Source organism: Lepisosteus platostomus, chromosome 8 (assembly GCF_059453375.1).
Source record: "Lepisosteus platostomus isolate fLepPlt1 chromosome 8, fLepPlt1.hap1, whole genome shotgun sequence".
In the NCBI taxonomy this organism is placed as follows: domain Eukaryota; kingdom Metazoa; phylum Chordata; class Actinopteri; order Semionotiformes; family Lepisosteidae; genus Lepisosteus; species Lepisosteus platostomus.
In genome coordinates, this window is record NC_142618.1 from 33,304,715 (window position 1) to 33,319,704 (window position 14,990).

The 14,990-nt window shown below is 41.7% G+C and overlaps 1 protein-coding gene across 4 annotated transcripts in view; it reads right to left on the bottom strand.

Annotated features, from left to right (window-relative positions):
* Positions 1-442: 442 nt before the first annotated feature.
* arhgap39 (Rho GTPase activating protein 39) overlaps positions 443-14,990 on the bottom strand; it is a 140,676-nt gene continuing 126,128 nt past the window's right edge. For all 4 annotated transcript variants that reach the window (XM_088643225.1, XM_088643223.1, XM_088643222.1 and 1 more), the window contains 4 exons: positions 13,065-13,264; positions 12,406-12,497; positions 8,557-8,726; positions 443-7,714 (listed from right to left, as the gene is read on the bottom strand). In XM_088643225.1, the coding sequence (XP_088499351.1) occupies positions 7,520-7,714; positions 8,557-8,726; positions 12,406-12,497; positions 13,065-13,264 (657 nt within the window). In that variant the 3' untranslated portion in view covers positions 443-7,519. The remainder of the gene's footprint in view (positions 7,715-8,556; positions 8,727-12,405; positions 12,498-13,064; positions 13,265-14,990) is intronic.

Sequence of the window (14,990 nt, forward strand, 5' to 3'; positions counted from 1 at the left end):
AAACATATCTTTCTTCGTTTTTCTGACCTGCAAGGGTTACATTTTAATACCATAGATACTGTACACCCCCCACCCCCTTAAAAAGAATAAAAGAAGAGGGGAAAAATACATATATAACCAGTGTCTTTTATAACTGAGGAGCAAACCGCTCACCAGTACCATTTCCAAACCAGACCCGCAGAATGAGGACAAAGGGATTCTGTTACTTTCAGTTGGTTCCCACACCGAGGGTATGAAAATCACCACTTCAGTTTGTGCAACAGCATACAACACTCTGTTAGGGGCCCATCCAAAATGGGAGTAGAAATGTGGCCTGCCAGAAACAGATTCCTGATTCTTCACCTTCGGGTAGTGTCTTAGGTTAAGCCTGGAGCACGCTGGGGTTCTACTGTCGTTCATAATGAAAATTTGAGAAAAGGCAACAAAGAGCACAGACAGCTGATCACATTTCAATAATTTATTTAAACAATGTCCTGTCCCCCCTGTACGATTTCTTACAGGGTGTGTGACACTTCTCCTTGAAACAGAAACCTGGGGTTGGGGGGATTAGGGGAGCAGAGGACAGAGTCTTTGCAGTTGCTCCTCTGTCTCCAATCAATAGTAATTATAATAATAATAGTAACTATATGGACATCAACTGTCAGAAGAACATCAACAGCAGTAATAAATTAAAAAATAAAAAAACACAAACAAAAAATATCTCTTTTAAAAGTTTTTTTTTTAAAACAGAATGTAGTTCAAATGTAAATGTAAGGTTTTTTTAATTATTATTATGTTTCTAAAAGAGTAAACAAACCTAGGAGTCTCTCCGATTCTCTTACCCACTCCCACCTGGACTGAATAGTAAACCCACTGAGATCTGATTGGCTGTTTGATCACATGACACATGCAGGAAAGAATCGGTAGCTATGGTGATCTTCAAGGCAGCACCCCCAGTACAACCCTGTGACTTTCTTTCTCCCAGACCCTCCCCTCTTGTCCCAGGACAGATGGACATCTACAACCCTGTCAGAAGAACTTAGTCCTCACCTGAGCAGGTTAAATTTCACTTGTTGTCAGTAATGTCGGGGAAGGGATTCCTTTCCTATTACTTAGATCTGAGGGATCTACTCTTCTGCTGACATTTGCTCTACTTTTTAGAGTGTAGTTTTGGAAATTAGAAAATAAATTATATATATATTATTGAATGCATCTAAGACAAAGCCCTGCCATATTAGAGTAAGCACTCCCAAACATGGTGTACTTGTCCAGTTCTACCCATAACCTATCCCACAACTGATGTAAAAACCCAGCCTTCTACACAACCATCTGCATCAGGCCCTGCGTGATGCACAGGATGAAAGGGTAGCCAGACATGGCATTGTTTTGTGCATGTTTCATTTTGAACTCACTGTACAGTATATTTCTTCACTAATCTGCTTGTTTTTAAATAGCGGGTACACAGTATGTACATGGTACAATATCTCACAGCACTGTCTTACCAGACAGTGATCAGAATTAAAATCTGTGTGATGATTTTAAGTCTGCGCAGTCTTTCTACCTCCGAGGCCACAGTTATCCGTCCGAAAGGTCAAACCCTGGCCCGTATAGACCTCACCAGGAGTCAGTCTCATTCCTCTAGGGCACAACCTTTTGTCTGAAATACAAACTGCCTCTATCCATATAAAAACAACTTGCTCTGTCAGGAGTATGTCCATTGCAATTTTAATTATTCTATTTAGATTTCTATTTTACATGTTTGTTTTGTACACGTGGTTGTATATACATGTTGGTCCTGCCAGTTTCAGTGGTCAAAGATGTGGGATGACTGAGAGATTCCTTCTCCCATTGACTGCAGCACCAGCTTACTCAAGAGGTTCAGAACCAGGAGAAACATGACAATGGTAGCTTTCCTTTCCTCATTCATCTATTACTCTATTACCCTGCCTCACACTCACACACACAGGTCCTGGAGATGATAAAGATGGAAATGAAGGCAGCACAAATCTTCCTTCTCCTGATGATTTTCACACCATCATGCTTCAGAAGGGTGTCCCAAGAGAGATGGGGAACCTTTCTGTTAATAATTCACACTTAATAGAAGACTTCATCTTTTCTAAAGCAACCACACAGTGCCCCACCTCCACCCAAAAAAGTCAATTATAAATCCTTAATATTGCAAGAGTTGTGCAAATAAGTAAAACCCATAAGATAGGGATTCAATTAAAACAGATGTAAGACATTCGAGTAGGAAGTTGTGTCAGCATGCATGGGCTGCATAAGAAACCATTGAAGATTCATTCCATGCTGAAAGTAAGAAAAGAAATACAACGTTTTGACTTGATCAACTTTAAAAGGTTCTACAGCTGAAACATTGGGTTCTTTTTTATCTTCCAGCATGGATTGAATCTTTATCTGCTCCCTGAAAAAGATTTAGCTTTCCATGTTCAGCCAATTCATGTTGGGTGAAAGCAGTTCTAACCTTGAGAAGGACTATGCCTCTTTGGTTTGTCTTGAAAGTCTGTGAAGGAATATATATTCCTGACTGGTCTTTGCAACTGAGATGTCCTTGAGAGGCTTCTGTAGAAAGCAGCCATTTTGACTGAGCCACTCTTATTTTGGAGATGAGCCAAAATGGTTGCCTTCTACAGAAGCCTCCCAGGGACACCTCAGGTGCAAAGACTAGTCAGAAATATAGATTGCCTCACAAAGGCATTTTAAATTGATGTGGACCTGTAAATTAGATCTTGCTGTTCTGGAAGTGTGAACTATTGGCACATCACCATTACCTAGTCCCCTAACACAACATTCGCTGGCTCTCTGGCATTCATTTAAGTGTGTCTTGAATCACTTTGGTTTTATGAACTAATTTTTTAACTGCAATGTGAGATCTGCAATTTCCAATGTTTAAGCATAAAAGAGGCTGTGACGTTCCCTAATGAGTGTAACGCATCACACACTCAAGAACAAGGGTTTACCCCAGCATTAACACACTGAAGAGATATAGCTTTGCACTTGCTCTTACAAGATCCTCTGCAGATATTGTTAAAATTTTCTGTCTGATATTTGGGAATATGGGCAAGGTTAAATAAAGGCTGTTCCTTTTTCTAAAGCCTGTTGTAAACATTACTATGGCGCATGCTTTATGAATCACAGCACCCAAGAAGCACTCACACACAGACAATAGACATAATGCCCCAGCACAAAGTTACTGGCACTCCAACACACATGCTACTGTATAAAGAAGGCTTCAATTCACACTCACAGACACACTTCAGTAACAATCTGAATAGTAAAACAAACCATCAATTAGAAGACTGAAATAAAACAATCTAAAAACATTTTAGCAGCGAAATTGCAGTGGCATGTGGCCTAATGCAGCAAAGGGATATTTTTGTCCTTGGGTCTTTTTTCTACTGAAACTGCCTTCCTTTAACTCACACAGCACAGACAATTATTATGTAAAACAGATCCCAAATTTGCATTTATGCATGTATCAGGATATTTCAAATAGTCTGATGCTTTTACTAACATCTGTTTCTCTATTACCACAGTCTGCCACAGTTAACGTTGGCAAAGTCTCTCACAGGCTGGTAGGGATCACTTTCACCGATGGACAGTTTGTCCACAGACAAACCCCTGAGAGCCTTGCAATGAAAAATTAGATTACTGGAAAGTGTTCTGAACTAACCCACTGTCTGAATTTGTTTTCCGGTTGGTACTAATACCATCTGTGCTTTGTTCTGAATGAATGTGTTAAAACTGCAAAGAGGTCAACACACATATATATGCACAGAAATATGCCACACTGTCTCTATCACTGCTCCAAGAGGCATTCACAAAAGCAACTAAAATATATTTCTAAATGCATTACATAACACGACTAAAAAAGACTAATGGAAGCCATATTAAGCCAAAGGAGACAATAAACAGAAGACCTCAAAATAATAGCAAACAACAAATATCAAACACTGTTACAGTACGTGCAGCCCACACACATACTCACAGTGATGCCTTCACACAGACACACACACAGATAGATGAACCGAGACACTGACCGAGGTGAATGAAGGGCAAGATCTCTCATTGGCATTTGAAAATCTTTCACCACCATGCTGCTTTTCAGCATGTTACATTTTTCCTAACAAGAAAAAAACCCTAAGAAGCTACTAAAAATACTTAGGATGCTAAGTTAAGAATCTCTGTCAGCAGTGTTTCTTTTTTGGTTCTCCACTTTCTAAAAGGTGTGGCACATGACACATGGAGGAAAATGCTCAATACTTAGTTTAGGACCTGCTGTGGCTTCAGAGAATGAGTTTAGTTTCCCCTCTGGCACCTCAGCTGCAGAGTCAGAACCATCTTATCCTATAGCAGCAGTGCAGTGACAGGACCATCCCAGGCCAGGCCAGCCTTTCCACTGTCCACCAAGTATTAGGATTAGGAGCGATGGTGGCAAATCAAACAAAGTCACAAATCTGCTTTATAAAAGCAACAAGACACAAAAGGCAACATGCTGTGTGCTGCCAGGACTTGCTGCTTTTGTCTAGTAGGAAAAGAGGCCTGTGGTTAATCCAGTAGTGACAATGGTACGGCCCATTCCCTCTGGCATGTTACGAGTGCTGACCCAGAGCTCTGACTGGCACACTAAGATTGTGCACACGTTCTCTAGAACAGAAGGGCCTCCTTGGTAATACATGAAAAATGTCTTCCAAAAAGCTGTTCTGTAACCCCAAGGATTGTGGGAGCATGGAATACATTACACAGCCATAGTGGTGAAGCTGATAACCTGGATACCTTTTCAACAAAACAGATGGATGAAGTTCTTGGATTAATTAGCATCTAACTACAGTACCTAATGGGCTAGATGGGCCAAATGGCTCATTTGTAACAGTTCTTAAGTTAAATGTGCCTAAGGTCTAATTTACATATGTAGCCTCCTGTCCCTTCTAAAACTCTTGCCCCCTTGCAGGATGTGTAGCATCCTCTCAAGAGCCAGGAGGGCCTCTTGAGCCTCTGCCACACAGACGGTGCAGTCCTGGATGCTGTCTCTATGAGGTCACTTCACGTGCCCAATCTGTCTGTATCTGGAGATAATTTCACATAATTTCTAAGTGGCAAATGAATTTGAAAACCGATTCAGAGCTCACAATTACTTAATTGCACCCTCAATTGATCAAATAATTGCTCTATACATATATATGCCTCTTAAATTGCTTGCATCAATTTAAGTATACACATACATGAGCAACTTGAAACCTACAGCTTTAGGAGAGTTGATAGCAATATAAAAATTCTAGTTAAGCACATTACTAGTTCAATTAAGGATGTAATGAATTACACAAACTCCTCATCATACAAACATTTAATTATTGAGTTTTCACTTCAATGTTTTTGAAAATGGAATAGCCCATTTTCCCATATGAGTAATTGGTTTTTGCTGCAAAGATAGCTGTGTTTATGTGGACAGCCCTGCACTTGCAGTCACCATCTTCGTACTATATTGTTTGTTGTTTATCTTGTAATCCATCTAGATTTTCAAACTTGTCAACATCACTAGCGCTACAGGCTAGAAGACTAGTCTGCCTACAAATCTGGACAGAAAACTAGACAGCACACAGCCTCCATCTTGTTGGCTAAAATAGTGCTGTTTTCATTTGTGTTCCCTTACACTGTTTGTTTTCTTTAGTACTGTCTATTCCAGATTAATTGCTGTTTATTACACAAAATGAATATAGTATATATATATGTAATATATATTACATTTCCTTTCATATAGTTTATAAATATTTAAATAATGTCTAATTGTTGCTTTTAAATTAATGGGACATTTCATACTTGCTTAACCTTTTACTTATATTACTGATTTCCATGCAATGCAAACCTTTTTGTAAAATGAGGAGTTAGTGCAATTGAGCCCTCACTTGGAATGGAGACGTGAATTGATTGGGTACTACTGGGGTACAGAGGACTGTTCACTTTCTGTGGCCCCAGTTTGCCAGTGATGGACACAGAGGGGATCACAGGACCTCCGCTGTCAGGCACCCCAGTCACGACTCCCAGCTCCTGAGCAGTGTGGACCTCAAAGCCGAACACCAGGTCTTCCATTAAACAGTGCTGCAGGAGTTTGGCACAACCAGCTCTTTAATCATTTCATTATTTAATAGTCAATTCTATTATGTAACAAAGTAGCGACCCTCTCATATAATTACGTTATTGTTCCAAATGTTTGCAAATGTGTCAGAAAAGCCACTATTCACCAACTGTCAAATGCTTATCATCAGTCATGCCAATAAAGTTCTATGAACTTGAATTTGAGTTAGCTGGTACGTCCAAAAATATTACTGAAATACGTTGGCAGGGCTGGTATTTCATTATCCCTACTGTTCTCTAACCAGAGGGAGCCGCAAGTCACTGGGAATATTTAGAATAATTAGAAATTCAATTTGAGTTTGTTTTTGGAGTCTGAAGGAGTTATTTGTTGGTAAACTCATGTGGCACACGTGTGGCTGCATGCAACAGCCAAGTTCCTGGAGGGAGGCTGGGCTTGTGCTCTGTTCTCTTCTACAAGGGCTGGAAGGCAGACAGATCTCAGCAACAATCTCTGAAGTACAACGCAGCATTGTTAATAAGCACTGTGATGGAAGCGGTGCAGAAGACAGAGCTCAGGTGTGTGTTACCCTTCATAGCAGGCCACAGCCCAGTGTGAGGACAAAAGAATGTAAAATATACTTAAATACAGAGCCCCGTCACAAAAATTCTGCTGCACACGGTTAACTTTATGCACAATGTGTTCACGCACAAGGAATGATTATGATGCACAAGGCCAAGCTTACAGATATGAACGTTTCAATCTTCTGTCTTGGCAGAATGAACCAGCATCTGCAATCCCTGCCTACTCAGGTTAACATTGCAGGGCTATGTACATATGTATACTAGTATATATAATATTTATATAGTACTTATACATACACATACTTTATATAAGCATCCTCTCACAGTGTCTGGAGGGTACCATAAGCTCATTAGGTAACGATGAAGAGGCTAGATGGTGTATACACCCAGTCCATTTGGCAGGCCCTGATACAGTCTCACAGGCAGTGTAGAAGTATGGCAACTGGCAAAGACACTGACTCTATGATCTTGGTTCTGACCCAGACTGAAGTGGAGAACCTGGGCTGGAGGAAGCATCATCAGTGCCTGTCTGCAGGAGCTGTTTGCAGCTGGATAGTCTGTTAGCAACATTGCAAGCTCCTCTCATTCTCTGTTGATGTTAGTGCTTGTACTTGTGTCCAGTTCTGTCGGGGTGTGTCCAGTTCTCTGTGTTTGTGTGTCTGTCAGTGTCTGCAATATGTGTCTGTCTGTGTGTGTCAGTATCTACACGGGAATGACCCAGTATGTCCGTGCTGATATGTGTTGTACGGGACCCTGTATTCCAATGTCATTGTGTGTCTCTCTATCTGCATATCCACATACTGTAAGGACCCTGTCTCTCTGTGTGAGTGTGAGTGTGAATGTTGCGTGGAGCAGTCCTCTCCTCCAGCTATAGAACCCCTTCCATGAGACTGGTGTCGAGCCCCTGGATGAGAATGCGGATGAAGGACATCTCCTTGCGCGTGTTCTCGAAAATGATGCGCGGGTCATCGGACTGGCAGCGCAGGCAGTTGGGCGCCATCACCATGGCCAGGTTGTTCACGTCCATCTTGGTGACGGACACATTGGCAGGCTGAGCAAACACCTGCAGTAACAACAGCAAATGTTATGGCCCTGGGGAGCATGTTGGCACAGAGCAGAGATCACAGGTGAGCAGTTCAAATGAGCCTCACTCTCTTCTAGGGTGGACTTTGTGCTAGGACAGTTGTCTTCCCACCTAGGACAATGATCCATTTAAAATGACATAAAAATGACAGCTATCTTTTATCTAACAGATTTTTCCAGTACAGGGTCTCATGGGAGCCAGAGCCTATCCAGTCAAAGGAATCTGAGAGATAGGGTACACCTGGATGGGACACCAATCCATTGGCAGACAGACACAAATACCAGAGGCAATTTTCCCAGAAATCAATTAACCTACCAGTATATTTTTTGGACTGAGAGGCAACCCCTGAGAAGATGGGGAGAACATACAAACTTCATGCAGATAGCACCACAGGAATTGAACTCAGGGCCCCAGTATTGTGAGGTAGCAAAGCAACAACTGTGCGCCAAGAAAATTACAGATTTTTAACATTTCTGCTAATCAGAAAAACGTGTTTGTTGTTTAACTTTGGCAGTTCTATAATGGATCAATCATGACCATAGAGCCCCTTGAATTGAAGTGGATTTTCTGGCTAATGATTTATTCACATAAAATGCAATTAAAACAATTCAGTTGATAAAATAAATTAATGCAAATCAGGCTAGTAATAGTGATAGGCTTGCAAGCCTCAATGCAGCCTTAATGTATTTGAAAATTTTCTGTCAAGAGTTTGCAGGGGAGAAGGGAGGAAGAGAAGGAGGAGGATCCAAGGGAGGAGAAAAGAGAGGAGACTGGACGGCGTGAGGGACAGGGAGGAGGAGGGAGACGAGCAGGAGACTGACCTGCAGGAAGCGGATGAGGTAGCACAGCACCAGTTTGTTGATGTTTGGCAGTGTGTGCACCACACGCACAGCGGCTTCAGGGTTGTCGTAGTTAGTGATGCACTCCTCGTAATACTCATGAGGGATCAAGGGCTCCTCCAGCTCCCGGTACCACAGCTTCAGCAGGGATGCTGAGGGGGCAGCGACACCATATTGTTATTAGACTTGAGTAAATAGCCTATGAGCTGCACAGAATCATACTTCACTTCCTGTAGGTGGGTGGGAGGGGCTGGGTCTGTCTGTGGCAGTTTATAGCATTAACAGGACAGTTTCTTGCTAGTACATTAAATTGCACTAATTCTAAGAGCTGCTCTTTCACTGCCTCACATCCTTGAAGGATGACTTAGGAACAACCTTGACTCCACCTATTTTTAAAGAAGAGTTACTGTATAGCAGGCAGTTTAGCCTTCACACTCCACAGCACTGTCACATTGTACCGTAACAGACTGGAAGAAAGTGGGGAATTGTATTTCTGTGTAACTCTGATCACAATGCAGGTCAGTGCCAGTCGGAAGGTCTGCTCTTAACCTGGATTCAATACTTCCTGTGTCCTAATGGCATCTCTTTCTCCACACGCAGCAATTTGTCAAGCTGTATCTCCGTCGACCTTTAGGCAGCAGCCAGCCAAACTGGAAAGAGCTGTGATTTATTTCTGCGTGCTCGCGACAGCAATGAACAAAAATAGAGCCTCCAAACCAACCCAGCACTATTTATTACCCTGACACCACAGCTGAAACATAAAAGGGGAGTCTTTCGTACCCAAATACTGAGTGAGATACAGACACATCTAAAACAATTCTGTGAGCCTGCAGATTCTACACAATCCGGGACTGAAAGCTCAGGAGTTTTGTGAGCTCCCAGAAATTTAGCTCTACTGCACAGATCTCACCTGATCTGCTCAGATCACCTCTGCCTGTTCAGTACTGGAATAGGAGAAATGAAATAAAAATCAGGTTGCTTTAGTAAGGGATGTGCTTTGCATAGACCTGTAGGGGTCACTATCTCTCTTGCCTTTGACTCAGAAACTAAGCTGGGGTGGTCTAAGCAGCAGCAGTGCCCCTGACTAGTTCTATAGGAGGTGCTGTTTCTTGACTAAAACATTAAGTGACCATTTTGCTAGATAATTCCACCCAAAATCCCCTAAAGTGTTTCCACACACTGGCTATATAGATGGTTGTTAAAGCCTCTGTACTGCATACTTGGTCCTCTTTTTTGCTTTCATTTTCAGATGAGCTACTAGATATTTTAACAAATGGTGAACCAAAAAGGTTTTCAATAACTTATCTTGAAAATATGATCTAACTGCAGGTGCTGTTGTTGTCTAACTATGTTCCAGTTCACCTGGTTTAAGTAATTTATGTTTAACTTAATCTTAAAGACAGAATATTTTTCAAAAGTGGCACTACACAAAGACTTATGTAAAAAAAGGCAGTTTGGACAAAGGAAGTCCAGTTAGGTACTGTAGTGAAATAGTACATTCTCCATGAGTGCCCATATCATGTTGTACAACTACATCAAACACAATGCACCCTTCTGTGTCCTTTCTACCAGACCCAAGCCAGTAAAAACAGAATGCATATGGTACCCAACACTCATTGTGCAATTCTGATAAACCCTAAGGAAATCTGTTGCTGCATTTTATAAACAATTTGCTATGACTCTGTGAGGATTGTGTCAGGGCTCTGTGTGTCTGATGCCAGTCTAAATATCATGACCCCTCCACAGGTGTCACGTTGCAAACCAATAATCATCCAAACTGATTAATGCCCTCCCAGTACAGGCCCACAGCTTTCGGATGGACTGTGAAGATGCCTGACGTGTGTGAGGTAGTGAAGCCTGGAGGCTGTACTAAGTGTTTCTATTTTTACACTTTTATTCTGAAAAAATTAGAGCAGCTCATGCTTCCTGAAGGAGCTAAAAGAAACTCCCTTTTCTCTTATAGCCCACCTGCTGTAAGAGTTAGTGAAGCAAATTAAGGAAGTGGCCTGGAACTCAATCTGAAAGTCTCCTCCCTCCAGAGTGTCTCTTGTGTTCTGGACCACCTGCTGTGTGAAGGTGGGGTTTTATTTGTTTTTCCTTCAGGGCACAATGTGAAATATTCTGAAAATTATTGGTAACATGGAAAGGCAACAATATGCACATGATAGCTCATCACATGTTTTCTATTCGTGTCTCACTAACTGAAAACAAGAGGGAAATATATTAGAAAGGCCCCACTGTGGATCTGGTAGTTGTCTTGTAAATGCCAGGGTTGAATTTTTGCTCCAATCTGTCACTGGCAGTGTTAAACTGTAGTTAAAATTAATGAAGCTGTGAGCCTTTTTATGCGTGCATGCCATACACTTTCACAGTGCCTCACCTCAAGTGTGTTGCCAGGTCTAGTTTTTATGAGCTATGTGGAGTGTCTGGTCAGAGGTAGAAACCAGATGTCAAATATCTTATCGGAAGTAATTAACACAACTTGCAGTTGTTAAAATTTTCTTTTAAACCTCACATATTTTCTAAATATAAGTTAATGAATCTCGGTAACAAAATACATTTATTGACAGTATAGAAAAAAGTACAAATTTTGAATTAAGCACAAAATTGTGAACTTTGTGAAAGTACTGGTAGTAGCCATGTTGTTGCAAACTTGCAATCGAGTGTTCACGAATTGTGCATAATGTGGCTCTTTCTGCTCACTAGTCACCGTAATGACTGATGTAATGCGATAAATACAGACTGTGCAGCAGATACTTCACTGCAGAAATGTTCCAACGTGATCTGCATGCAAAGTTAATGAGTAAGACGTATTTGTCATCTCAAAATCGAAAGCAATATTTTTATTGGATTAAAAGAGATGTATTCACAAGCGTGCTTGTTTACAATGTTATAGAGACGAAACACATCATCGGAAGTTTTGTTGCCTCATTCTGAATCTCAGAACATAGCGCTGTGCTGGAAATGTAGTTTATTTTGTGATGTAAAGTGGAGGTTTACTGTGTTACAAGTTACTGTTATTGCAGTTTGAAATGCACTCATAAATTGCTGATTCTTACTATCCCCAAAATATACTGTAAATGCATTGCAGTTCTACTTTAACACAAACTACCCAGCTATGTGGTTGAAAACAAATCCAGGTGTATTTCAGGAAACAACCGGATGACATCTGCAGATCAATTAATTACTAACCATCAAACTGGATAGAAAGGCCTAATGACCTCATGTTTGTAATTGTTCTTCTCTTCTGACAAAGTGGACCATAACCCTCTGAACAGAGAACATCAGAGTCAGACTGACAGCACTCCTGCATATTAAAGATGTTATAATCCTGCTAATCTCATTTCAAGTGCAGCAACCACCTCCTATTTAATTTCTTAAGCAAAGACATTTCATTTACAAAGAAGGAAATCTGACGTTCAGTTAATTTCCATCTTCATACAGAGGTCAACGCTTGTTCATAAGGAGCCAGTGGGATGTGCAGGTTAGTGTGATTTTGTGTCAAGCGCTACTTTAATATTAAAAGACCACCAGCAGCAAATTGTTTGCTTCACACTTATTTACTTCTTAGCTGAAAGCAGCACCACAGCCTTCTGGCTACAACCAGAGAATGAAACAGGAACACTCAGCGAGCTACACAACAGGAGTGACAGAGCAAGACTAAGGCAAATTTACTTACCTGCATGGAAATTTAAATGTTAGCAGTGATTTTCTACTAGTCTGTTTTGTTTGAACACAAAACCGTCTGAGTGGAAATTCGGAAATAGAACCGGAAGTTTAGATTTCTCTGATAGCCAGTGCTGCGTACCAGTGGAGAAGAGGGTGTCTTACCTGGGATGTGGGGGTCCTCCAGCCCAGTGGGCACCTTCCACTGGTCAACCTGTAGTTTCAGTGCATTGACTTCATCAATGTCACCTGGCACCCTGCAATGACCGCACACTGTCAACACACCTGATGCACACACTCACGATATCAACAGAAACTCCGTTCTGTCTGCAACCCCCAGGAAAGCCTGAAAAATCTCCTTTTTCCAAAACTCTCCCCTCAGCCCCCAGCCCCCATAGAAACTGCCTCTCAGCCTCGAACTGTCCCAATCTTCCCTTTTTCTCTCAGTCACCCATCTTTTTCAGCATCACCCCACTCAACACAAACTGCCCGTCTCCACACTGTCCCTCTATCCTTTTCTTCCTCGGCCCTTCCTCTCTCTCAGTACATCTCTTCCCTTCCCCCTGGGAATTGTCTTTGGTATTCCTGCTTCCCAAAGTGCATTAACCTGAATTGCCTTACTTCCCTTTCTCTCTCACAATGATAGCCTTCACTCTTGATAGAGGCTCCCCCCATTGTGTACCCAGTGCTCCTTATGATGACCCCCTCAGTAATAACCCTATTCCACATTATGAGCCCTCTCCCAATCTTATTGCTTCAAGGGAATGATTATTCGAATATTTCCTCAGTATTGCCCCACTCTCTGCAATAGTACCCCACTGTACCTGAAGATGCCCTCGGTCTGGTCCCCGTTGAGCCCCAGCACCTCCTCTGAGAGCCGCGTCTGCACCCAGGGCAGCTGTCTCTCGGGGTACCTGTCCTTCTGCAATGCCATCACTTCCTCCAGCGAGCTGCCGAACATCGAGGGGCTGAAGATAGCGTTCCGCGCATGCTTGATTTCCTCTAGGTTGGGTTTCTGCAAACCCTGGATAGGACACAGATAAACACATAAGAACATCAGAAGGGCTTCAAGTGTACTGACCCCAATCCTCTTTATCTGAGTTTTCAGTTGCACTCAGCCCAATCCTCTATATCTGAGTTCTCACGTTTACCAGTTGCACGCAGGATTTTCCTGAAGGATGTTCAGAAACTGAACTGTTCCATTTCTGCACATCCAGCATTAAAAAGACATTTGTAATCTACAATTAGTAGCAAAAACAAGCATGAGAAAGCGCAGCAAGAAATTCAAGTAAGAGAACTGAAGGAGATAGCCAACATAAGCAGTGTTTATTAATTCCTGCCCAGTCGCAAATAAGAATTTATTACAGTAAAAATATGAAACTGTGTATTACTATATAGTCATATATCTGTATTACTGATAGCCTATGCTATCAGTTCCCACGTAGCGGCATTTGTAACCTATCCAAGAGTTGCAGCACAGTGTTTTAAAAGATCTGTAATAATTGCTTCCCACTTTCACAGTAAATACACTGATTTTGGTTCTATAACCATGGTTATAATTTTGACATTGACATGATCGTATTCCTATATACAGTAGCAAAGAGAGACAGAATAGTCAGCCACATGTTCCGACTGCTGTCATTTAATTGAGCAGAGGCGGCTTAATCTGACAATTCCCCAGATTACATAAGAAAAGGCTTTTATAGCGCTGCTCTACTGCACCTCCAGCGAGCCAGGTTTTTGATCCTGTCAGCACCAAATTATTTATTTTAAAAGGTGTATTGTTATAGATTTCATATAAAACACTGTCTTTGGAGATACTGCAGAATTGAATTTTTCTAGTTGCCAAAAGATGTAAATGTACATTTAAATATAACATTTAAATGGAGTCATGAAGACTCCATTACCTACTGCATCTCAGTGGATACATGAGTTCAATGCCAGCAATGTCCCTTGAAAAGAAAACCAAAAACTTTAGAGTCAGTCCACATCTAACCTGGTTACGATGTCTTTCCTGTTGTGATGATGTTCGCTTAATATCTAAAACACAGGCACCTGGTGTTGAAATTTACATTGTTTAATAATTCTTTTGTTTGTGTCTCTTCCTCCTATGGAAAGCCAATGTAAATCGAAGCTTTGTTATTCTACTGGAAAAGCAAGTAAAAAGATTTTTAAAATTTTAATGGGAGTATTAGTATGTACTATACAATGTGCAACAAGGGTTTTAAAATAAATTATCAGTCGAGAGCTGGATCAGTTTAGACCACATGTAGACCTGAGAGCTGCAGATGACTAACTTTGCTCTATTAACACAGGAGTCCCAGTAGCCCAGTTAGGTAGGTAGTCAGAGGGTTAAAGATCTCCAGAGTGTCTAGATACACTTTAAAGAAACACACAGGACACTGGATTGGGCACTGAGCCCAGTACGTCTGGCAGAGGACTGAAGAGGGATAAATGACTCTCCCTGACAGTCCCAGCTCCTGTGAAAGGAGGTCAGCTCTCGGCGCAGAGAACATGGCGAGCGACAAACAGCCCTAATTACTGATGCTGTGTCCTGCTGCTGGCTTGCTGGGCTCCTGGCAGGACTGCGCTGGAAATAGAAGCAGGTTCTGATGCTGTGTGAACAGGGCTGGAGGCACAGGCTGCCGCTCCACAAGTCTGTCACACTCACCTCCCCACTCATACCAACTCTTAGTCATGTGCTCACCCTCTCACTTCTTCACAAACTCACTCAGCCACTCACAGCGCCC